The sequence below is a fragment of the Cebus imitator genome, unplaced genomic scaffold (assembly GCF_001604975.1).
Source record: "Cebus imitator isolate Cc_AM_T3 unplaced genomic scaffold, Cebus_imitator-1.0 Scaffold208, whole genome shotgun sequence".
NCBI classification, from domain to species: domain Eukaryota; kingdom Metazoa; phylum Chordata; class Mammalia; order Primates; family Cebidae; genus Cebus; species Cebus imitator.
In genome coordinates this window covers 2,529,467-2,554,173 of record NW_016107523.1, presented here as the reverse complement: position 1 = coordinate 2,554,173, position 24,707 = coordinate 2,529,467, and the positions used below count along the sequence as shown (strand labels likewise).

Below are 24,707 nucleotides of genomic sequence, written 5' to 3'. Positions count from 1 at the left end.
CTCGTAAAAGGCAATATGGGCTTATTGTTCTATGCCACTCAACATTTGTGAAAATAGTTAACTAATTCAGTTACCAAAAGCCAATGCCTATGGAAAGATTTAGGTTCTTATTTACTTGGTTTATTTGCAGCAGCTAGTGCTGCTGACTATTCTCTTCTGGAAATTCTCTGCTTTCTTGGCTCCCACTCTTTATATTCTCTTAGTGTTCAAGGATTTTTTTTTGCCTGTCCTTTCAACATTAATGTTTTCCAAAATTCTGTCACTGGATCAATCTGAATATATGTTGGTTCTCAACTGGAGCAGGAGGCAGGGGGCATACCCCCAGAGGAGTTGTATCATAAGATTTTTTTTCACTTACATCCAAATCTTCCACTTCCATTGACACTACCTTATGTCCCTCTCATCTCTAGCTCAGTTACTAAAATAATCTTTTTTGTCGCCTCCCTCCCTCCACTCTCAAGCCACCCTTCCATCTACATACAACTGCTTAAATGATCTTTTGTAATGTAAACAGAACCTCATTTCTCCGCTGTGTAAAACCTTTCCATGGTTTCCTATTACCTACAAGACAAAGTCCCAAGCTCTCTCTTTGGATTACAAGGTCTTCAAATATATGACCCCTACCTGCATATTCACTTTCATCTTTTGATATCTTCTTTCTTTTTGAGCAATTCCATAATTGTCCACATGAGAATGTAAATGCTCTGAAAGGTTAAGTGACTTGTTCAAGGTGACAGCTACTAAGTGAAAGAGTCATCATAAAAATGCAGGATTCTGGACTCTCAATTCACTTTTCCATTCAGTTAAATAAGTTATGCATCCATATAAAGAAATTTAAGAAAAAAGATTGGGTTTATTTTAACTGAGCTTTGAAAAATATAAAATAATCTTGATGATTATAGCATGACTGGAAAATTATTGTGTATAATAAAGCAAGGCCTTTCTGAAAAAAGACAGCAGAAAAATACATATTTTGTTTATTTTTAAAAATCAGTAAACAATCAGGTCCCAAGAATGAATTAATGTTCTACAAATCCTTATTGGGAAAAGAGAAGCACAATTTCTTCCTTCCTTGTGTGAATTAAAACAATGTATATAACCTCTTTATGGATTTATAATAGAAATGTTAAAATAGCTGTAAGAAAGCCATTTCAAAAGTAAAGCCTCTCACCATTAACTTCAAAACTCATCTATTAATCCTCTGACATTACCAAACAACTCTGTTTCAGAAGGTAACACTCTATACAGGGCATACTATTTAAGAAAATGGCCCTCATTTTCCAGCTTACTGAAAATGATTAATCTTTACAATAGCTTTGAAGATTACATACCAATGTCGTTACTTTTTTGTCCTTTCAACAACGACTACAAGCTGAGAGCAGACTAGTAAATGCATTATCGGCCAACCCATTAGAGTTCCATTATTTTCTGTCTTACATGGCTTCATGTAATGAATTTTTATAATTAAACTAATGGCATAAAAAATATTTTTCCCCTCTTTACTTTCAGGCCCATTTCTCTTCCAGCTTTTTTTGCAATAAGTTTTGTACAAAAAAAGAAGGGAGGAGAGTTCTCCAAGCGCTTCGTTACCTTAATTTCATTATGACATTTTTGAAAGCATTCTCTTTATCTGGGCTCTCTGTTTAATTTGCTGACTTTATTAAAAGGCTTAAGCAATGTTGTAATTAACTAATCACCCAGCTACCGTAGGCATCTGAGAAAAGTCGATTAAGAGGGTGTGGAAATAGATGGGTGGAAATGATTCCAGAAACAATGCCAGCGGACAGAACCCCAGAAAACGGCATTTTTTTCAGCTCCTTTCCCAACCCCATGAGCCTACTGTGGTAGAGTGTATTATTGTTCTCAAATATCCAGTGCCTTTTCATGCCAGAAGATTATACATATGCATCCCTATTGACCTCAGGAATGGCCATGTGACTGGTTTTGTCTACTTGTCTCTTCCAGGTAGAAGGTTCAAAAACTGTATTCCTTGCCTCTATGATCATGAAAGCATGTACCAAGATAGAGCTATCGTCAGCCATGGTCGCAGACTGACTAAAGCTAAGTAGAACATGCTCATCAATCTACAATGAACATGTAACATGAGTGAAATATAGACTGTGTTCAGCCTCTAGATTTGAGGGTTGCTTATTACTGTAGCTTAGCCTATGCTGACTGACATATCTATTCAGATATGACCTTGTTTCACATAGAGTAGGGCAATTCTAATATTTCCTGATAGTCCTGGACCAGGGCCAGGGACAGAATATACTAGTATAATGGCACATAAAGAACAGGCTCTCTTGTTAATAAATAGGAAGCCATATAAATGATGAGGAAATCTTTAGAGCATCAATATCCCTGGTTTTCTGAGCTACAGGTAATGTCTCAGAATATATTCTATAGGACAGAACCTGCCTATCTTGACCATAAAAGAAAATAGCTCTTTAGCCATTCTGCGGTGGAGGCTCCCATCTAGGTAGTAGTTACGTTCCACAGACAAAGCCATTTTTTCATTTCTATAGCTGGCAAGCAGTTTCATGAAAGAGAAAAATGGAGACTATGTTTCTAAAACTGTGTTCATAAAGCTGAAAAATAAGAAAATATCTGTAGTCAATGACATGCAGATATACTTTTTAATATACCATAAAATTCACCCATTTAAAGTGTATAATTTTCTGGTTTTTAATATATTCATAGCTGTGCAACCATCATTATGATCTAATTTGAGAACATTTTATTTGCTCCCAGTGAAACCCATATCAATGAACAGTCCCTTTCTACTGTCTATTGTCCTCCTCCTTCAGTCTTTATTGGATGTTTTATATGAATGTGTTGATACAATTTGGGGTCTTTTGTGACTGGATTCTAGCATATTTTTTGCTATGTATAATCTTCTGGCATGAAAAGACACTGGATATTTGAGAACAATAATACAAAACACTTAGCATATTTTTATTGGCTCACCCATGTTACAGTACATATCAATATTTCATTATTTCTTATTGCTGAATAATAATCCATTTCTGGATGTAGGACATTTTAAAATTTATTCATTAGCTGATAGACACTTGGGTTGGTTCTACTTTTTGGCCATTATAAATAATGCTGCTATGAACATCTGTATAAAGGTTTTCTGTGTACATGTATTTTCATTTTTGCTGGGCATACACCTAAGAGTAGAATGGATTTGTCATATGGTATCTTCATGTTTAATATTTCTAGGAGACTGGGAAGGGTAGCAGTGGGGGAAAAGAGGGAATAGTTAATGGGTAGTGAAATATACAATACAAAAATATGGTTTGATAAAATGAATAAGATCTAGTATTTGATAGCACAAGAGGATGACCACAGTCAACAAAAATTTATTGTGAATTTAAAAACCACTAAATGCCCAGCACTTTGGGAGGCCAAGATGGGTGGATCATGAGGTTAGGAGTTCGAGACCAGCTTGACCAACGTGGTGAAACCCTGTCTCTACTAAAAATACAAAAATTAGCTGGATGTGGTGGTGCATGCCTGTAATCCCAGCTACTCAGGAGGCTGAGGCAGGAGAATTGCCTGAACCTGGGAGGTGGAGGTTGCAGTGAGCCAAGATCATGCCACTGCACTCCAGCCTGGGTGACAGAGTGAGACGTCATCTCAAAATAAATAAATAAATAAACAAAAACACTAAATGATTATTATTGGATAGTTTGCAATAGAAAGGATAATTGCTTGAGGTGAGGGATATGCCATTTACCCTGATGTGAGTGTTACACATTGAATACCTGTATCAAAATATCTCCTGTATCCTATAAGTATATATATACCTACTGTGTACCCACAAAAATTAAAAATCAAAAACATATTTTCATGAACTTCCAAACTTTTTAAAAAGTTGTTTCACCATTTACATTCCCACCAGTAATGTGAAAATTCCAAGTATTCTACATCTTGTCAACACTTGCTATTGTCTGTGTTTTTTGTATTAGCCATTCTAGTGGGTAAGAAGTACTATCTCATTGTGGTTTTCATTTGCATAATTAAAATAATCAATGATGTTAACCATCTTTTCATGTGTTTAGGGACATCTGTACATCTGCTTTGAAGAAATACCTATTCAATTTTTTTCTCCAATTGTAATTAGGTCATTATTTATCCTTTTTGTTGTTGAATTATTAGTTTTCATATATGCTTGATACAAGTATCTTATCAGACATATGATTTACAAATTCTGAGGATTGACTTTTCACTTTCTTTACAGTATTGCTTGCAGTACAAAAGTTTTAATTTTGTTAAATTCCTAATCATGTATTTTTTGGTTACTTTTGCTTTTGGTGTCATATCTAAGAAAACATTGCATAATCCATTATATTCCTATGTTTTCTTATAAGAGTTTTAAAGTTTTAGTTTTTATTAATATATTTATCTCTAAGACACATTAAAATATTTTATTATAAAGTTTATTTTACAAAAGTATTAACACTTTTTATTTTTATTTTACTTTGACAAATAATCATTACATACATTTATGGGGTGCAATGTATGTTTTGATATATGTATACATGGTGGAATGATTAAATCAACCTAATTAACATATCCATCACCTCACACATTTATCATATTTCATAGCAAGAACATTTAAAATCTATTATTTTAGCAGTTTCAAAATATACAATACAATGTTATTAACTATGGTCACCATGTTGTGTCATAAAGTCTCAAAAACTTATTCCTCTGATCTGACTAAAATTTTATCCCTTTTGATCTCCCCATTTTTCACCCTAGAATCCACAGCCTCTGGTAACCACCATTCCACTCTTTTCTTCAGTTCTTCCTTCAATTCAGTTTTTGCTTTCTTTATTTTCTTAATTATTTTTATTTCTTTGGATTGGATTATCCCATTTACTATTTTCAAGTTTGCTGATTCTTTTTTTGCCAACTTGAATGTGATGTCAAGTGAAAATTTCATTTCAGTTATTGTACTTTCCAACTCCAGATATTCCATTTGGTTCTTATTTATAATTTCCATCTCTTTATTGATATTCTCTATTTGTTAAAACAAGCATATGGCCTTCTAGAGTCCACAAGAACATGTCAGAGGTTGTCAAAATCCCCTATGGACATCTCATTCTCCAGAGCTTCATTTAAAGTTTTTCTCCAGACCTATGTTTATCTCAACTAGCATCATAGCCTTAGGAACCTGCTATGTTAAAGAAGTGCTGATGATTGGTTTGGACAAACACCCTAGAGCTAGGGCTTTTCCTAGAAAATTAGCTCTAAGTCAGGCCAAATAAAGACAAGGCCATGTGTACAGGTTTATTCAAGGGGGCTGCAAGACAGGTCAAATAGTGGCAATGCTCTTCGAATAAAATTGGCCTTTTTGAAGAATTCCAATCCTGGTCTACACTCTCTGGTGGCTAAAAGACTGCTAGTTTTTACAGCTACTATGGTTGCAAAGGTACTGATTTTCAAGGCTACTGTAAAGCTGGGAGAAGGTGACAGGAAAGGTGAAGTTAAAAAGCCTCAAACTTTGCCATTTTTATTGAGGTTCAGCATTTCAGAAATTATTACCAACCTTCGGTTAATTTCTAGAGTTCAGAAAAGGAAATTTGGGGCCAGGTTTGTTGGCTCATGCCTGTATCCCAGCACTTTGGGAGGCTGAGGTGGGCAGATCACTCGGGGACATGAGTTTGAGACCAGCCTGGCTAACATAGTGAAACTCTGTCTCTACTAAAAATACAAAAAATAGTCAAATGTGTTCGCATGTGCCTGTAGTCCCATCTACTTGGAGGCTGAGAGACTCACTTGATCCCAGGAGGTAGACATTGCAGTGAGCCAAGATCCCCCCACTGCACTCCAGCCTGGGTGATGAGTGAGACTCCATCACAAAAAACCAAAACCAAAAACAAAAACGAAAAGGTGATTTTGAAAATTTTTTGCGGAGCAGATTTACAGGATTAGCATATTATATTTTTAAGCATGGGGTAAGTTAAACTGTGAAAAGAAAACTAGGGAAAATACAGTACAATCAAAGCATAAAGTTATTCAAGGCTTAGTGACTCTGCATTAAATATTTATATAATAGAGCAGTACCTGGGGAAACCAGCCCATTGCTATCTGTGTTCTATCAGCTATGTAGAGAGCACTCTGTTGGTATGCTTTGAGAAGTTTAATAGTTTCATGCATACTTTAGGAGGAAAAGTACTATTGGGTTATTGATCTTTTCTCTTTAATCACATAGACTTTAGGGGAGAACAAAAGGAAACAAAGAAAATACATGAAGAAAAGGTAGGTCCTGCCAAGATTTCTGATAATGTTTTTCATTACTGTATCAGAAATTCAAACATCAAGTCATTAATGTGGGTCAATTTGCTGATTTAATTTTGTACTACTCTAAAAAATACACAAAACATATAAAAGAAAAATTCAGTTTCCATTACTGTACATATTGTTATTGTGGATGAGATATCTGATACCATCAGTCCTTGCACAGATAACTTAAAATGTAAGGCACTACTTCCACATTTGAAAAATTTCTCTCTTTTTAGAAAAATAATTTGAGATACTCAAATAGCTACCTTAGTCACTATGTATAACTTCAACTTTTAAAATTAATTATGTGATTATAGGATATCTGTATTTCAAGTTTCCTAAAGAATGCCTTCAAAAACATAGAGATTTTACAGCCTTGGAAATGTTTATTTAATAACTTGAAAATTATTGAATTTCTTGCTTCAGATAGTTTTAAGTATTATATAGCAAATCAGCTAGGCTCAAACAAGATTTTACTTCTCTATTGAATTCATGTACTCTTAGCTCAGCCAAGCACAAAACAGCTAATGCTGTCACGTTTGAAAAGCTTTTATGCTGAATTTGACACAAAAGCAATCACAAAGCCAACAAAAAGGAAATTTCTCTTTCAAAAGCTGAAAGGGGAAAAATAAATGAAAACTCTGAGCCTGTGAAAATCTCTCTTGACACTGGAAAAGAAAGTTTAAAACGATCAAGAAATAATTTTTCCAAAGAATCCATTGCCAAGTTTGGACCAATTTTAAAAGTCTAGGGAAAAGGTTATGAACTCAACCAAGATTCTGCCAAATGAAATAAATCTCAGGATGATCACTGTTGGCAGTTTTAAATGCCAATAGCATACTATTTTTGCCTCTTGTGAAAGTTCTAAATGGCATAATCTCTCCTAGGATTCTGTCATAGCCTATTGGCAAACATTTTGATTAGAATGAAAATCTTGTATGTTTTTGCCTAACATCTGTCTTTCTATCTCAAAAGAACTTTATTGTTGTACCGGGTCCATGGAGGAGATAAAATTAAGCCATGAAGCCATGTGGCTAACAAAATTAACTACTTTCTAACTTCATGTTTTGCTTTAGAAAAACTAAGGGTGAAAGAAAACAATTATAAATATGTTATGGCCATATCTTAATGACCTGCTAATTAATTGTTGATACTCCAGGCCATCTGCATTCTGTTTCGTTTTTACCAAATCAAGACTCTCCTCTTGCTGTTTCCTTCCACTCTGACCATGTTTTCAAGGTAAGCTTTCTCCACATGACATCTTCGATTTTATTTCTATTTTGTGAATCAATTGTTATTGTCCCCATTTATTCTTCACTCTTTTTTTCTAAATAAGAGGAGGAGCTTTTTCTAAATATCAGACCACCAAGGAAATAAAAATGGAAATTAATAAAATAATATAAAGAATTTGAAATAATTATTAAAAGATGTTTAGCAACATTGATAAATATTTACACAATAATACTAAGTTTACAAACCAGAATTCAAAATTTCATTTACATTACATAGACAATTAAAATATATGTAGATAAGAACTAGAAGAGATTATCAATAAAGATTAGCAATCATGAATCATTAACGTATCAAGATTTTTGGTAATTTTTTTTAGGTTCAGGTATGATGACTGGCTCATATTTTAAGAGTATAACAGTGTTGGTGGTTGGGTTTGAAACATTTCATTGTTGATCACTGGTGAGAGTTAGGGCAGTCATCAGGGAGGTGCTGCAAAGGAGGCTGACTGCTGTAATCACAGCTCTCCAAGGCTGTAGACATAGCTTTATGATTGCTTTGTGAGGCTCACAGGCTGTCTTGTTAATCTTAGGCACACAGATGCAGAAAGAACTTATGGGGGTGTTGTTTTAGTCATTTAATGTGTCCTCCTGTCTATTTTCACACTTTTTTTCCTAAAAGAAAATTGTAAGTAATAATCCAGCTAAAATCACTTAGTAGTGATAACACATTAGATGTAAAGGCCAGATATCCATTTTATTTGCTCCCTGCCTTTTAAAAGAATTAAAAATTGTAGTTTCATTAAAAATGGAATGCAGTTTGCAATTATTGTTTTAGTTTTCCATAGTAGAGTATAATATGAATGTTTTCCCAGTATACTATTTCATCGCTTTCATTTTCTACCTGTTGGTTTATCAGTAATGTAATATAATCTTATTTGTCAATTAATAATTTCATGAGTCTTTTTTGGATTTTCATGAGGTCTTCTTGCTTTGTTTTAGCAACGCAGACAACATGTGAAAGAGAAAACCTGTGATGTTATATAAAAAAGTAATTACTAGGGATTCACATCACAACTCTATTACTTTCAGAAGAAGATTCCAAACTTCTCTAGCCTTCAGTTTTCTTATCTCCTAACTAAGAATAATCAGAGTACTTTTCAAAGAGAGTTTTGGAAAGGATGAAATAAACCAATATATGTAAGGTGACTACCATACTTTTTGACACACAGCAAGCATTCACTAAAAGTTATTGTTAACATTAGGATTACTTGAATTTTACCATACATCATTCAAGAAATGGATGAAAAAAATACAGCTTTGGCCACCTTTATCTATACTGTGAACTTACATTGAAGCTGCAGTAATAATTAAATTCCTAAACACAGAACACGAACAAAAATATCAATCTCTATAGACAGCGACTGAGCCATGTTTATGATGTAGTTTTGGACCATTCCAAAGCAATTTTTGTTAACTTTTAAAAATTTGACAAAGGATAGCAATTATAATACAATTCTGGTTTTATTTTAGCTGCTTAAAACATCTTGCATGTTTTGACAATGCAATTGTTTTGTTTTCTTCTTTCATATTTCCTTCTGCAGATATTTTTGTGTATTATTTAAAGCTACTTGCTCTTCTAGGAGCTATTAAACTGTAATCACTTTTACCATCACTTTAGGATTTTCTTAGGTTACAATTATTTCTCATTTGCCAACTACCAGAGTCCTCTTGCCCTAGTCAAATTCATCACTATATGCCTCTCATCTCTCTTTCTCGTCTAACTCCAAGATCCAGTCCGAACTCCATATTTTCTGCTTATACCTCCTTACCAGTTAACTACTTTGGTTTATTATCTAATAAATTCATAGTATCCTAAACTTATAGAGAAGAAAAAGAAGTAGCATAACATGCTGATTACCTCATGAATATGACTAGAGCTTTCAAGAATAACCACATGATTCTGTATATTACACAGTCAGACTAGGCATTAGGAAAACGGCCATTGGAATATCCTAATTCATCTATGCTCATCCACTGAAAACATTATTAGTAGTAACATGTATCTCTTGAAAGAATTTTTATTCACCTAGACTTTGCCTCCAATAGAGCTAATAATAAGACTGTAAAATTCTATGTGGCTTTCTAACATTCTCATCATAGAAGCTAAATCCTTGTCCTCGTAGCAGCTCAGGTTCCTTTGGCAAAGTAGCTATGACAGAGACTGACTAGAAGCTCACTGATTCTATTAACTCTTCCTGAAATTAAATTGAGAACAAGTTCTGTGTGATGGGATGTGGTGGAAGTGATATACATAATTTCCAGGCCTGGCCATAAAACACTGACCACATTCTTCTTTTCTTGCAGTGGCCTTTGGCAGTCATGTTTAAAATGACAGTGTCACAAAATTGGAAAAGTCTGGGTCTCCAAGTGACCATGTTGGGGGAAAGCTCCTAAGAATGGCTTGTCAACCTCCACTGGACTATGATATAAGCAAGAAAGAAGTCTTTATTTTATTAAGCTATTGAGATTTCAGAGTTCATTTCTTACTATAGCTTAGCATAGTCTAACCTGACTAATCTGGAAATGGAGGCCATTTCATCCAACAGGACGATATGGTTTTCTTCTTAGATGAAATAACCAATTTAAGAATCAGATACTTGTTTAGCAAAAGGTCTTTTCTGTCAGATAAAATATCTATAGAGGGTTTTGATCAAGTGCCCGTTCTGATCAGCCTCCTCCCATGTTACTTCCCTAAAGGTTAATCATTGTTTAACATTTAACGTCTTTTCAAACTCACCAGTAAATATTAAGTTTGAAAAAATTAAACACCTGCAAAGCACCTCGCATGGTGCTTGATAAAACATAGTCATTAAACAATTTTCTTCCTTTTCCTTTTATCCTGAGGAATTATAGACTTACTAAGCAGACAGATATTTGATGCAATTTCAGAGGTAAGAGGAGAAGAGAGAAAGAAGGGAATAGTGAGTTGGATAGGAGGTAAGAGAATGGGAGGAGAAAGTGAGAGTACTCATTGTTCCTGCACAATCCTTATGCCCACCCACACCCATTTCTTGATTCAGGGCCTTCAAATAAGATATGAAAGAGTAGACCTGTTACTTTTTCTAGGAAGGAATTAAGCCCTAATGGTTGACTTCATGCAATTACATAAGTACATATACTAATTTTGAAGTGATCTTAAAAGATGGTGCAACAGAAAACCAGCCCACTATATCTAGACTGCTAAACAAAATTAACTTTAAGATTGATATTAGCTGTCAATTTTCCTCTATTCTCTACCTTGACTCAAAAGTCTACTGGCTAGGCATGGTGGCTCCTGCCTGTAATCCTAGTGCTTTGGGAGGCCAAGGCAGGATAATTGCTTGAGGCCAAGAGTTCAAGAACCCACCTCTACAGAAAATAAAAAAAAAATTAAAAATTAACCAGGCATGATGGTACATGCCTGTTGTCCCAGCTACCAGGGAGGCTGAGGCAGGAGGACTGCTTGAGCTCTGGAGTTCAAGGCTGAGTGAGCTATGACTGTGCTTCTACGCTTTAGCCTGGGTGACAGTGACACCCTGTCTCTAAGAAAATACAATATAAAAAGTCTCCTGTTCATTTCAGCTTAAATGTGATTTTCTGTTAATAAATTTATATTAAACATTATTAAATTACAATCCATGTTATAATTTTATCTAGTGTAACCAGTATTTTAAGAAGGTATCTTTGATACTAACCTTGGTTTCTGTGATTTTCTTTTGGATTGCGTCTATTGTATAGGGACCCTCCTTCCATGACTCAAGTTTGGCTCTGGCCTGTCCTAAGACCTGCTCAGCTTCTTCCTTAGCTTCCAGCCATTGTGTTGAATCCTTTAACATTTCATTCAACTGCTGCCTCCGGTTCTGAAGGTGTTCTTGTACTTCATCCCACTGATTCTGAATTCTTTCAACTGAAATAAAAGGAAAAATAAATATATAGTAGTAAATACTAGTCTGGAGAAGACATATTAAATGTAACTTCTAAACATTATCTGACATTTAAGTTGCTTATTTAAAAAGTATTCATTGTGTTACGGCTAGGATGAACAACAAGATTCTTTACTTTTTTGATGACAAATAGTTTCCATTAAATTATTTTCCTGAAGGTGATATAGAACATCAACATAAATGTAAAATTTTAACTCTATTCTTGATTCCTAGAACCAAATATGAATAATCTTTTAGAAAAGTACTACAGAAGAATATTGAAATCCCCTTATCCTTGCCATTTCAGCAGCCATCGGTCTGATTTCCCAGTGCCAGGATTGGCATCTCATTGCCTGAAGGCTTTCTGTTGCCACAAGAGTTTGCTTTGCCACCCATGTGGCAGGCTAGACATACCAGGCAATTGATGCCTCCCCTCCAGACCCCAGAAGCAGCCTATAAATAGTGACTAATTGAAGGAATTCAGATATTAATACTCTAGCTCCCTTGACAGTAGGGGAGATAACTCTGAGGCATGGATTTTACAAGGGTTCCAAGGTTTCCCTAGAGATAAAGCTCCAACAGCCCACAGTATCAGCTGGCTTGATAATACACCACCCTTTACTGGCTGCCTTGCCTTACCTGTCTCATTTCTCCACTCTTCTACAGATTTATTTACCTCCCAAATAAATCACTTGCTCTCAAAACCTTTTCTAAGGGTATTCTTCTGAATGGACCCAAGGGATGATAGGTGTACTAGAAACTTCCTTTTTTTTTTTTTCCTTTTTGAGATGGAGTTTTGCTCTTATAGCCCAAGCTGGATTTCTGTGGTTTGATCTTGGCTCACCACAACCTCTACCTCCCAGGTTCAAGCGATTCTCCTGTCTCAGCCTCCCAAATAGCAGGAACTACAGGCATGCCCCACCAAGCCTAGCTAATTTTTTTGTATTTTTAATAGAGACGGAGTTTCACCATGTTGGTCAGTCTGGTCTCGAACTCCTGATGTCATGTGATCCGCCTGCCTCGGCCTCCCAATGTGCTGCTGGGGTTACAGGCATGAGCCGCCGCACCTGGCCAACTTCTTTTTAACAATACCTGCTCCTTGTTTAAGATGAATGAGATAGAATGTAGTTCTGCAGTATCCTGACATCCATCTTAGGGCAATTAAGAGGAATTAAATGGAACAAATACTGGGTAGCAGAGCCATGCAATGGAGAAGGAAAATTGGAATCTGGTCATACTATTTAATTCCTGAATCAAGCCTCACCTACCTCTCACCTGTTTAACGACACTGATCAATACATTTCTTCTGGGTAAGTCTAAGCAACTTTGAAGTGGATTTTCTATTACTACAATGTAAAAGTTCTAACTAATAGAGAGGGACAAACTCTTTTTATGCAAACAAAACTCTCCAAGGAATTGTGCAAGAATCACAGAAATTGTACATGGGGATAGCTTTCAAATATAAAAGTTTAAAAGAGGACTTTGATCCTGCTTAAAGTAGCTTTAACTAGGGTATTTAGATAAATAAATAAACGTAATGCTTGTATCACGTTGGAGGAGTTCCTAAATAAAAAATCTTCCAAGGCCCACAGAACCAAAACTTACCAAAAATGTCATGGCATTTAGACAATATTATTCTGTGAGGCTTGTGGGTAAGAAGGCATTTTTCTACCATACGTTTATCTCTTTCTATTTTTTTATTTTATGAATATATAAATGAAATTGACACTCAAAAAATGAGACATCTGGGGACAAAATTATCCCAGGACATTCACATATAGGGTGGCCTTGACTGGTTACATCCATGGTTTAAAATATACTCTATTCTTTTCCCCTTTTAAATAGATCTTTGATAACTGAACACCCACTCAAACAAATATAACACTTTGTTAATGTTTTAAAACTTTTACTGTGTACTACTATGATTTACATTTTTACATTTTACATTCTATTTCTGACTCTAGACAATGTCCTTGCCTCAAAGGAAAGGACAGAATCTGTAGAAGATGCTGTTAGTGCTCTTCCATATGCCGTTAGCATTCATCATTCAAGTGTATGTCAGCAGTATCCTAGTACAAGCATTTGCCCTATTGTAAACCTGAGGGATTTTCAGTGCATTGGCCAGAAGTGCTGGAAAGTTAATATACCAGGCAGCATTTCGAGAATGATGAATAAGAGTTAGAATAGTTACCCCTCCTGTTTCCTTGCCCTTACCCCCTTGTAAATGACAACTTTGAGGCATGTTTTTTCTTTTTTTAAAAAACTATCTCCCAGAGCTCCTTCATCAGGATTGAACCACAGTGGCTTAAAGCAATAACTTGTTTCATAGCTGGCTTAATTACTGGCTTATTTCATTTTTATCTCATTGTCCCTCTCTCCTACTGGTACTTCCTGGAATCACATTACAAACAAACTACTTTCACCATTAATCATTGTTTAAATATCTGCTTCTGAAAGAAGCTAGCCTAAGTTAGTATTTTGTCCATTAAAAAAAATCCTTTTCTGGCAAAGTGAAAGAAGCTAGAAAATAAAAATTAAAAAAGTAAAAACCATAAAAACATCCTTAATGCACAAACTAGTGTTTGGCCTTTGGAATACCTTCCATAAATGTCTGTCAAATGACTTGTACATGTAGATCATTTCCATTATACTCACTTTCTCTTTATAATGACATAAAAATGCAATTTCTAAAGTAAACCTTTGCCCAGCATATTCAGTCTTTCTTCTTAAGTAACCACTATTTTTTTGTTGCATCTCAAGTTTACATAATTTGAAAATGGATTCAAGTCGTTCACATTTCCCTTCTTATTTTCCTCTTACTCTTCTGCTCATGACGTCTATTCCAGGCAAATAAACGTCCTCTGGATTTCCTTTATTTCTTATGTAATGCCTTTGCATCAACCACATTTGTTTGTATAAAACATCTTTAATGTCATGTTTACTAGTAGAATATCTGCACCTTATATAAACTCCATAAATTAAAATATATTAAAGTGTCAAAAAATTCTGTGAGTATGTAAGACTTTCAAAGCTAGACATTTCATTAATTTTAACTATAAGGAGTAATACAAAAAGCTATAATTATAACAGATAGTTATATGGCCATGTTATTTTGTGTAATTCATTTGGGCAACTGGCTGATGTCAGTTATATGACATTTATCAGCATGACTTTAATTAAATTAGAGGAATATCTCTTTTGTTTACTTTTTTCTGGATGTTGTAAGATAACTCTAACAAAATCTAACATTAACATACAAAAACTAATTGCCATCCAAGAATATGATACCTATCAAGTTTGTCCCTCAACAATGAAGTTGGTGGTAAAAGTTTTCTCAGACAAACAAAAGTTAAGAGAGTTCATTATGACTAGATCTGCCTCACAAGAATTACTAAAGGAAATTTTTCCTGCTGAAGGAAGAGGATGCTAATTAGTAACATGAAAACATGTGAATATAAAACTCACTGGTATAAGTAAGTACAATGGCAAATCAAAAACATTCTCATAATGTAATGACAGTGGGTAAATTATAGTGTAAAAATTAAAGAAAAAACTATAAAAAACTGCAATCCTTTGTTAAGTGATGCAAATTATATTTAAAAAGTAAGTTGTGATGTTAGAAACGTAAAATGTGGGAAGAGGGAGAATAAAAGTGTAGAATATGTGTAGACAATTAAAAGTGTAGAATATGCGTTAACAATTAAAGTTAAGTTGTTATCAGCTTATAAAATGTTTTATATAAGCCTCAGACTATCCACAAAGCAAAAGCTTATAATACATACACAAATGATAAAAACAAAAGACCCAGAGCATACTACTACACAAAGCCATCAAAACACAAAGGAAGAAAGCAATAGAGGAAGAAATGAACAAAGAATCTATAAAACAACCAGGAAACAATTGACAAAATGACACTAGTAAGTCCTTACTCATCCATCATTACTTTGAATGTAAATAGATTAAATTTTCCAATCGAAAGGCATAGAGTGGTTGAATGGATTAACAACAACAAAAAAAAAAACAAGACCCAAATATGTGCTGCCTACAAGTGGCTCATTTTACCTAAAAGGACATACATAGCCTGAAAGTAAAGGAATGAAAAAAGATATTCCATGTACATGAGAACAAAAAGAGGGCAAAAGTAGTTATACTTATTTTAGACAAAATAGTCTTTAAGTCAAAAACTCTTAAAAGAGACAAAGAAGGTCATTATATATTGATAAAGTTTATTTACTCAAGACATAGTAAATAGAAGTATATATGCATCCCAAATCAGAGCACCTAAATACATAAAGCAAACATTAAGAGATCTGAAGTGAAACATAGCCTACAACATAATAGGAGGCAATTTCAATATTCCACTTTAAGCAATAGACAGAAAAATTAATAAAAAAAACACTGGACTTGAATGACACTTTAGAATAAATAGACCTAACAGACATATACAGAACATTCGGCCCTGAATAGCAAGAAAACACAGATTCTTCTCAAATACACATTTAACATTCTCCAGGATAGATCATATGTTAGGCCACAAACAAGTCTCAACAAATTTAAGAAAACCAAAATCATATCATGTACCGTTTCTGACCACAGTATAAAATAAGAAATCAATAACATGGGAAATCATATAAAATTAAGAAATATGTGGAAACTAAACAATATGCTCCTAAATGACTATTGTGTCAAAAGAAAAAATTAAACAGGAAATTAAAAAAAAATCTTCAGACAAACAGAAATGAAAACACAACATAGCAAAACTTCTGGGTGTAGCAAAGGCAGTGTTAAGAAGGAAGTTTATATCAATAAATTCCCACATCAAAAAAGAAGAAATACCTCAAGTAAAACACCTAACATTGTACCTCAGGGAACTAGAAAAAAGAAGAATGAACTAAACCCAAAGTTAGCAGAAGAAAGAAAATAACAAAGATCAGAGCAGAAATAAATGAAATAGAGACTAGAAAAGCAATAGAAAAAAATCAATAAAACTAAGAGTTGTTTTTTTGAAAAGCTAAACAAAATTGATCAATCCTTAGCTAGACTAAGAATGAAGAGAGCAGGCTCAAATAAATAAAATCAGAAATGAAAGTGAAGACATTACGACTGATAACGCAGAAATACAAAGGATCGTAAGAGACTACTATGAACAATTACATACCAACAAATCAAATATCCTAAAAGAAATGGATGAATTATCAGAAATACATAGTCTACCAAGAGTGAATAATAAAAATTGGAAATCTGAAAAGACCAATAACAGTTGAGATCGCATCAGTATTTAAAAGTTCTCATATCAAAGGAAAGCTGAAGACCAGATGGCTTCACGGGAGAATTCCACAAATATTTAAATAAGACCTTATACAAATCTTTCTCAAACTCTTTTGGAAAACTGAAGAGGAAGGGATTCTTCCAAATTTATTTTACAAGGCCAGCAATAACCTGAGTCCAAAGCCAAAGACACTACAAGGAAAGTAAACTACAGGCCAAAATCACTGATGAACTTAGATGCAAAAATTCTCAATGAAATACTAGTAAACCATATTTAACAGTTTATTAGAAGGATTATTCACCATGACCAAGAGGGATTTATCCCTGGAATATAAGGTTGTTTCATTATATGCAAATTAATAAATGTGATTCAACATGTGAACAGAATGAAGAACAAAAACCATATGATCATTTTAATAAATACAGAAAGAAAATTTGACAGAATTCAACATCCTTTCCTGATAAAAAAAACTCTTAACAGATTAGGTATAGAAGAAATGTTATACAAAAGAATAAAAGCCATAAATGAGAAGCCCACAGCTAACATTGTGCACAACAGTAAAATGTCGAAGGCTTTTTCTCTAAGATCAGGAGCAAGACGAAGATGCCCACTTTCACCACTCTTGTTTAACTTAATACTGGGAGTCCTAGCCAGAGCAATTAGGCAAGAGAAATAAATAAAAGGCAATCAAACAGAAAAGGATGAAGTAAAATTGTCCCTTCTTGCTGAAGATATGATCTTATACAGAAAATCCTAAAGACTCTACTGAAAACTGTTAGAACTCATACACAAGTTTAGTAAAGTTGCAGGATACAAAATAAACTTAAAAAATCAGTAGCGATAACAATTTTTATTATTTGTACAATAACAACAAACTGTCTAAAATAGAAATTAAGGAAACAATCCCACTTGTAATCGCATCAAAAAATACTCTGTAGTGAAATTAACCAAGAAAATGAAAGATCTGTATGTTGAAACTATAAAACACTGATGAAAGAAATGGAAGATGACACAAGTAAATGGAAAGATTTCTATGTTCATAATTGGAATAATTTTGTTAAAATGTTCATACTACATAAGGCAATCTAAAGATTCAACACAATACCTAACAAAATTTACATCTCATTTTTTATAGAATTAAAAAACATTCTAAATTTTGCAAGGAACCACAAAAGATCCTGGAGAGCCAAAGCTGTCTTTACTAAAAAGTATAAAGCTGGAGGTATCACACTACTGGATTTCAAAATGTATTACAAAACCTATAATAATCAAAACAGCATGGCAAGTACATAAAAACAGACCAACAGAATAAGACAGATAGTACTAAAATAAACCTACACACCTTTGATCAATTGATTTTTGACAAAGGTAACAAGAATACACAATAGGGAAAGGACAGAATCTCCAAAAAATGGTATTGAGAAAACTGAATGTTCACACACAGTAGAATGAAACTGTACCCTTTTCTCACTCCTTATACAAAAATCAACTCAAGGTGGATTAAAGCTTTAAATGTAAGGCCTGAAATGAAAAACTACAAAAACATAGGAGAATATCTCCATGACATTGGGGTGGGCAGTGGTTTCTTGCATATTACCCCCAAAACAGTTAATCGAAGTAAAAATAGATAAACGGGATTGTGTCAAACTAAAAAGCTTCACACAGCAAAGGGAACAATTAATACAATAAAGAGACAACCCACGGATTGGGAGGAGGTATTTGCAAATCACACACTGGATAAAGTGCTAATATTCAAATTATACAAGGAACTCAAGCTACTTAATGAGAAAACAGATAACCCTAATAAAAAGAATGGGCAAAGAATATGAATAGACATTTATCAAAAGAAGACAGACAGACAGCATATATATATATAGTATTTTATATATTATATATGTAAAATACTTAATATCTCTAATAATCAAATAATGCAAATTAAAATTACAATGAAATATCACCTCACACCTTTTGGATTGGCTATCATCAACAAGGTGAAAGAAAACAAGTGTTGATGAGGATATGGAGAATAAGGAGATCTTATCCACTACTGGTAGCATTGTAAATTAGTATGGCTCCATAAAAACAGTATGGATGTTCCTCAAAATAATTAAAAGTACAATGATCACATGTTCCAGAAATCCCACTTCCGGGTACATATGCAAAAGAAAGGAAGGCAGTATACTGAAGAGATATCTGAACTCTCATACTGTTGTAGCACTGTTCACAACAGGTAAGATTTGGAAGCAAGCTAACTGTCCATCAACAAATGAATGGATAAAGAAAATGTGGATCATATAAACAATGAAGTACTATGCAGCCATAAAAAAGAATTAGATCCTGTCATTTGCAACATCTTGGATAGAACTGGAGGTCATTATATTAAATGAAATAAGCCAGTCACAAGACGACAATCATTGCATGTCTCACTTATTTATGGGCTCTAAAAATTAAAACTATTGAACTCACGGAGACAGAGAATAAGAGGCTACAAAGGGTATTGCAGGGGTAGGGGGCAGGTGGGGATTGCTAATGGGTACAAAAATTTGTTAGAATGAATAAGTCCTAGTATTTGATAGTACAACCAGGGGGACTATAGTCGATATAATTTAATTGTACATTTAAAAAATAACTGAAAGTACCATCACATTGTTCGTAGCACAAAGGATAAACGCTTGAGGGGATGGATACACCATTCTCCATGATGTGCTTCTTTCACATTGAATGCCTGTATCAAAACAATTCCTGTACCCCATAAATATATATACCTACTGTATACCCCAAAATATAAAAAATTAAAAAAAATCATTTAAAAACTCCAGGAAACTCTGTCATTTGGAATAACATGGATGAAACTGGAGCACATTAGGTTAAGTGAAATAAGCTGGGCACAGAGAGACAAATATCATATAATCTCATTTGTATGTGGAATCCAAAAAGTGGAACTCAAAGGAATAGAGAGTTAAATTCTGGTGGTTACCAAAGGCTGCAGTGGTGGGTGGATGGAAAAATGAGAGATGTTTATCAATGGGTGCAAAGTTCCATTTAGACAGGAGGAATAAGTTCTGGTGTCCTTTTGCACAGCCTAGGACCTATAGCTAATAATTACATACTGTATATTTCAAAATAGCTAAAAAAGGAGGATTTTAAATATTCTTACCACAAAAATGATAAATGTTTGAAGTGATAGATATGCTAATTAGCCTGATTTGACCATTCCACAATGTATTATATATATATATGAATTGAAACATCATATTGTATCCCATAAATATAAGTTGTCAATTAAAAATGAAATAAAATTTTAAAAATGAATAAAATATTATTTGAGTTGTAATTCCACTCCCAGGTGTATATCCAACAGAAATGCATAGTTATTAATATATTTACCAAAAGCCATGTACTAGACTGTTGGTAGCATGACTATGGATAGCAGAACTATTGATAGCAGTTGCCTCATGTTGGAAACTACCCAAATTCTCATCTATATCAACATGCGTAAATACACTGTGGTATCAATAGATTATTATTCAGTAAGAGGAATGAACAATCTACAACCACATACAATAATATGGATGAATCTCACAAACATATTGTTGAGGAAAAAATATATAGCCACAGAGTAGATTTGACTGTTTGATTCCATTTATATAATACACAAAAACAGAAAAAAGCAATAGAAAACTTTTGAAGTAAGGATAGTAGTCACCCTTCTTGGATGTTTATTACTAGAAGAGACATGAAGGGGGATCCTGAGTTTCTGGCTATATTATATTATGTTTCTTGATTTGGATGCTATTTACACAGTTGCATTCAGTTTATGAAAATTCACTCTTCTGCATATGGCTAGCCAGTTCTCCCAGCACCATTTATTAAATAGGGAATTTGACTTGTGAGACATACTCTACATACAACTTTGAGCAATTCCTCTTTGTTAAAAAGGGTGTCGCCTGTGAAATATGTGTCATTTTGGCTGCTATGAATAATAAAAGATAAAATCATTTTTGCTACAAACACAATATGATTTTGACCGTATATTCATGTGACAAAGAATATTTCAGAAATTCTTATTGGACACTGAACTGGACTAGATTCACAAATACACATCAGCAAATACAGACTAATGAAGCAGCTATTTTACTATTTAATAAAAGAAACAAAGCAGTATAACTGATTGTTATAGTAGTCCCAAGAATAGACCCTGAAGAAACATATACAGAAGAAAATTTTAGAAGTTTTACATGTGTTTCATTTTGTCAAAAAATGAAGGCAAACATAAGATCTGAAGATCATCAAAGTGAAGCTGTCACCTTGAAAGTGAATCATTGTGGTAGAAAGACATCATACAGACCTGGTAATTGTACATAATTGAGCATCAGTTTATACTATAGAATTTTACCACACTTGAGACACTTCACCCAGGAGATGGATATACCAGAAGTATACTATGGGAATATATTTGGCTACTAGAGCCCATACCGTTAGATTTACATTTATACCAAATTCATCTGACATACAGAAGTGAAATAATAATAAAATATATGCACACAAACCCAGACAATCTGCATATTTGTAATTGAAAAGCTACTCAAATGTACACAATTTTTTTTCCTCACAGAGGTCCATCGTGGAAAGCTTCTTGAGTGATTTGTGCAGTAAATAGATATTGTGTAATAAAGGGAAATAAATAACCAATGCTAAGACTCAGGATGACAGACTGAGACCCAGCATGTGTCCTGATTTATGAACCTCCAGAAGTGTCAAATTGGAAACTCAGCAATCATGTCAAGAACCACAATATTGCAGAGAAAGAAACAGCTCAGTTGATTGAATAGTAACCAATCTTTCACTTCATGTTTTTTAGCTAGCTATGTTTAATTATCGATATACATTCTTGACTGATAAAAATTCCCAAAACATCTCTCTGAGGGAGGAATGTTATTTATACAAAAGAAATGATTACCTTTTGAATATACATTGCTGCAGAACAAAGAATAGTTCTGTAGCAATTTCAGGACTGACTGTATAGCATGAGAATTAGAAGTTTGTGTAACTGATTTTTAGAAAGCAACTTTGATTAGTAGTTAGTTGTGGGTTATAACCTTGGATTTGTGATGAAATAGCTAATTTAAATGGGAAAAGTTGATTTGCTGCGATCTTAGTTTTCTCAGCTCCCAAACTGAAATGATGACAACTGCAGAACCACAGAATTATTGTGAAGATAAAATTCAATAATGAATAAAAGCATAAAGGATCCTACTAAAGCAAGGTGCTATTGCTTCTCTGTATAGACAAGACTAAACAATGGATTATAGTTATCAACAAACATTCAAGATATGCTAGGTAGTACACACTGTGGATCTCATTGATCCCACAGAGTACACCAGAGTTCCAGGTAGAAAATACCAAGCTGAAAGGCTTAAATTGCAGGTCAATCTTTTGTTGGGATCAGGAAAAAGGTAGAAATAGCAGTAGGCTGTTCTGAGGCTAAAATCATAAAAAAATGTTAGGCATGATCAAGAATGAAACTCAAAACAAGGAAACTACCATTATTGTAACCTTATATAAAGCTAGGATACAACTATACCTAGCATAATGTAAGCATAGCTAACTGTTTGACATACAAAGACATATAAGGAACTGAGGACAGTCCAAATAATAACAAAAATTTAAGGAATATTAAGATATGTCCCTTCTACTTCCACAAAGCATTTAAACAAGTTTCTGTGGAAGACCTATCTATAGTTAAGCTTTGCAAAAGAAGGCACAAAATCACACTGCCACGTGTGTTCCTATGCAACAATTTTGCATGTTCTTCACATGTACCCCAAAACCTACAATGCAACAAAATAAATAAATGGGAAAAAAAAAAGAAGTTTCAATCGAACCCACTAAGAGGAAGAAACAAATATGTTAAGCATGTAGCTAGTATGAATGGATATTTGTTTCACTTAGATATTGCAGAGGAGGAATGTGGTTGTTGTACAAATAGAGAGTAAAGCGTAACAGATCAAAAAGCTAAAAGAGAGGGGAGTTATTGGCACATGAATAAATCCTGGCCACTATGAAGACCAAGTTGTTTTTTCTCTAAATCCCAAAAAGCTAGAATGCAGAAACAGCCAAGTATTTTGGTTAAATTCATGGAAGACAGACCCAGAACAAATGACTAAATGTAAACATTTTATAATATTAGCTTAACATTTAAGGTTAGTTTGGAACATGGAAAAGATCAATAGTTTAGTGCTATTTTCACACTCAGTTTACTTACTCCTCTATTGTATGGGGATAATAAGAAGATGAATAATCTAGAAAGATGAAAGGGAATAATGTACACAAGGCACTGAGAAAAGTATCTGACCCCTAGCCAGCTCTCAATGATAGAGGCGTAAATAGGCAATCATGTACTTTTGTGACATTGTTGGACTTTTCCGGGACTTCTTAAATCCTGAGTCACGAAGTAAAGGGGGATAGATTGGATGATCCCTGGGGATGTTTCCAGCTCTAACAGTTTGTGAAATACATTTCTTGATGCTTCTGTCAGAGTTGAAAGCTCATCTGATAAGGTTTTTGTGAAGAACTCACTCAGCCCAGTGCCTAGATGGACAAATAACACATCACTAGTCATATTGTTCCACTGGGTGGACTTTTGGTATATTTCAACTTGGCATTCTTATGGTCATATATTCAGTCGTGCTAAATGTCCGTTAAAAGAAACTCAAGCCAACCTAAAAAATGTTCCCTCCTTTCTGGGCCAAGGCGATTTTTTTTTTTTTTTTTTGTATCTTAAGAGAGGCATGTGTCACCCAAGTATACCCATTCATCAAAACTCATTGCATAATTCACATGAGATTTACACATTCTAGCCTATACAAATTTTGCCACAAATAAACGAAAGAAATGTGAACAAATATTGAGCTCTGGTAAATGACATGCATGGTGAAGAACTTGGGGTAAAGGGAACCAATGTCACCAACTTACTTTGAAGAGCATCAGAAAATAATAGGGGTTGGCGGGTAGAAAAAGGAATGAAGTGATACAATAAAATCTAGAGAATGGATTCATGAGCATTCACTGTACAATTCTTTCAGAGTTCTGTGTATTTAAAATGATTAAAATAGAATGTTAGATAAAATGTTCCCTGGGCCAGCGCAGTGGCTCATGCCTGTCAGTCCAGAACTTTGGGAGGCTGAGGTGGGTGGATCATGAAATCAGGAGTTCAAGACTAGTCTGACCAAGATTGTGAAACCCCATTTCTATGAAAAATACAAAAATTAGCTGGGTGCAGTGGCAGGTGCCTGTAATCCCAGTTACTTGGGAGGCTGAGGCAGGAGAAGCGCTTGAACCTGGGCAGCAGAGGTTGCAGTGAGCTGAAATCGTGCCACTGCACTCCCGATAGACTGAGACTCTGTATCAAAAAAATAAAAAAAAAAATTCTCTCACAGCAAACACAAAGAAGCATATTATTTAAGCAGTTGTCTGACTCACTAACACCTCTTTCCAGTGAAGAAAAAGATACCATCTGTAAACTATGGAAGTTTAAAGATACTAAACAGAACTTACAGGAGTGGAAATGGCAAAATGCTCTGTTCAAACTCACAACGTGTACGGAGAGGAGTTGGAAATGGAATTCAGGCAGGTCTCTTAATTTTCTAATCAACAGTGTGTCAAAGGCCAGATTACCTCCTTAAAAGTATGCTGAATATTGTAATAGACAAAATGAGTTAACCTTTGAAAGAAAGCTCATTCTCCTGTTTTGGTAATAAAACATGTATGTACTCCTTCCCATACTGAAAGATGAGTTAGGTGAAAGGAGGATATTGGGTTTTTACCACCGGTTGGAGGGTAGTAGATTATGAAAAAATATCAACATCCAGTCATAATTAAATACGTAAGTTGTTTTATTAATTAAATAAATGAATGTTGAAAAGTCATACTATTTGATCAGTAAAA

At 34.2% G+C, this 24,707-nt stretch overlaps 1 protein-coding gene across 9 annotated transcripts in view; it reads right to left on the bottom strand.

The window, feature by feature from the left end:
* Nucleotides 1–24,707, bottom strand: part of DMD (dystrophin) — a 2,133,401-nt gene that overhangs the window by 578,417 nt on the left and 1,530,277 nt on the right. For all 9 annotated transcript variants that reach the window (XM_017548497.2, XM_037745683.1, XM_037745686.1 and 6 more), the window contains one exon: nucleotides 11,264–11,475. In XM_017548497.2, coding sequence (XP_017403986.1) covers nucleotides 11,264–11,475 — 212 coding nt within the window. The remainder of the gene's footprint in view (nucleotides 1–11,263; nucleotides 11,476–24,707) is intronic.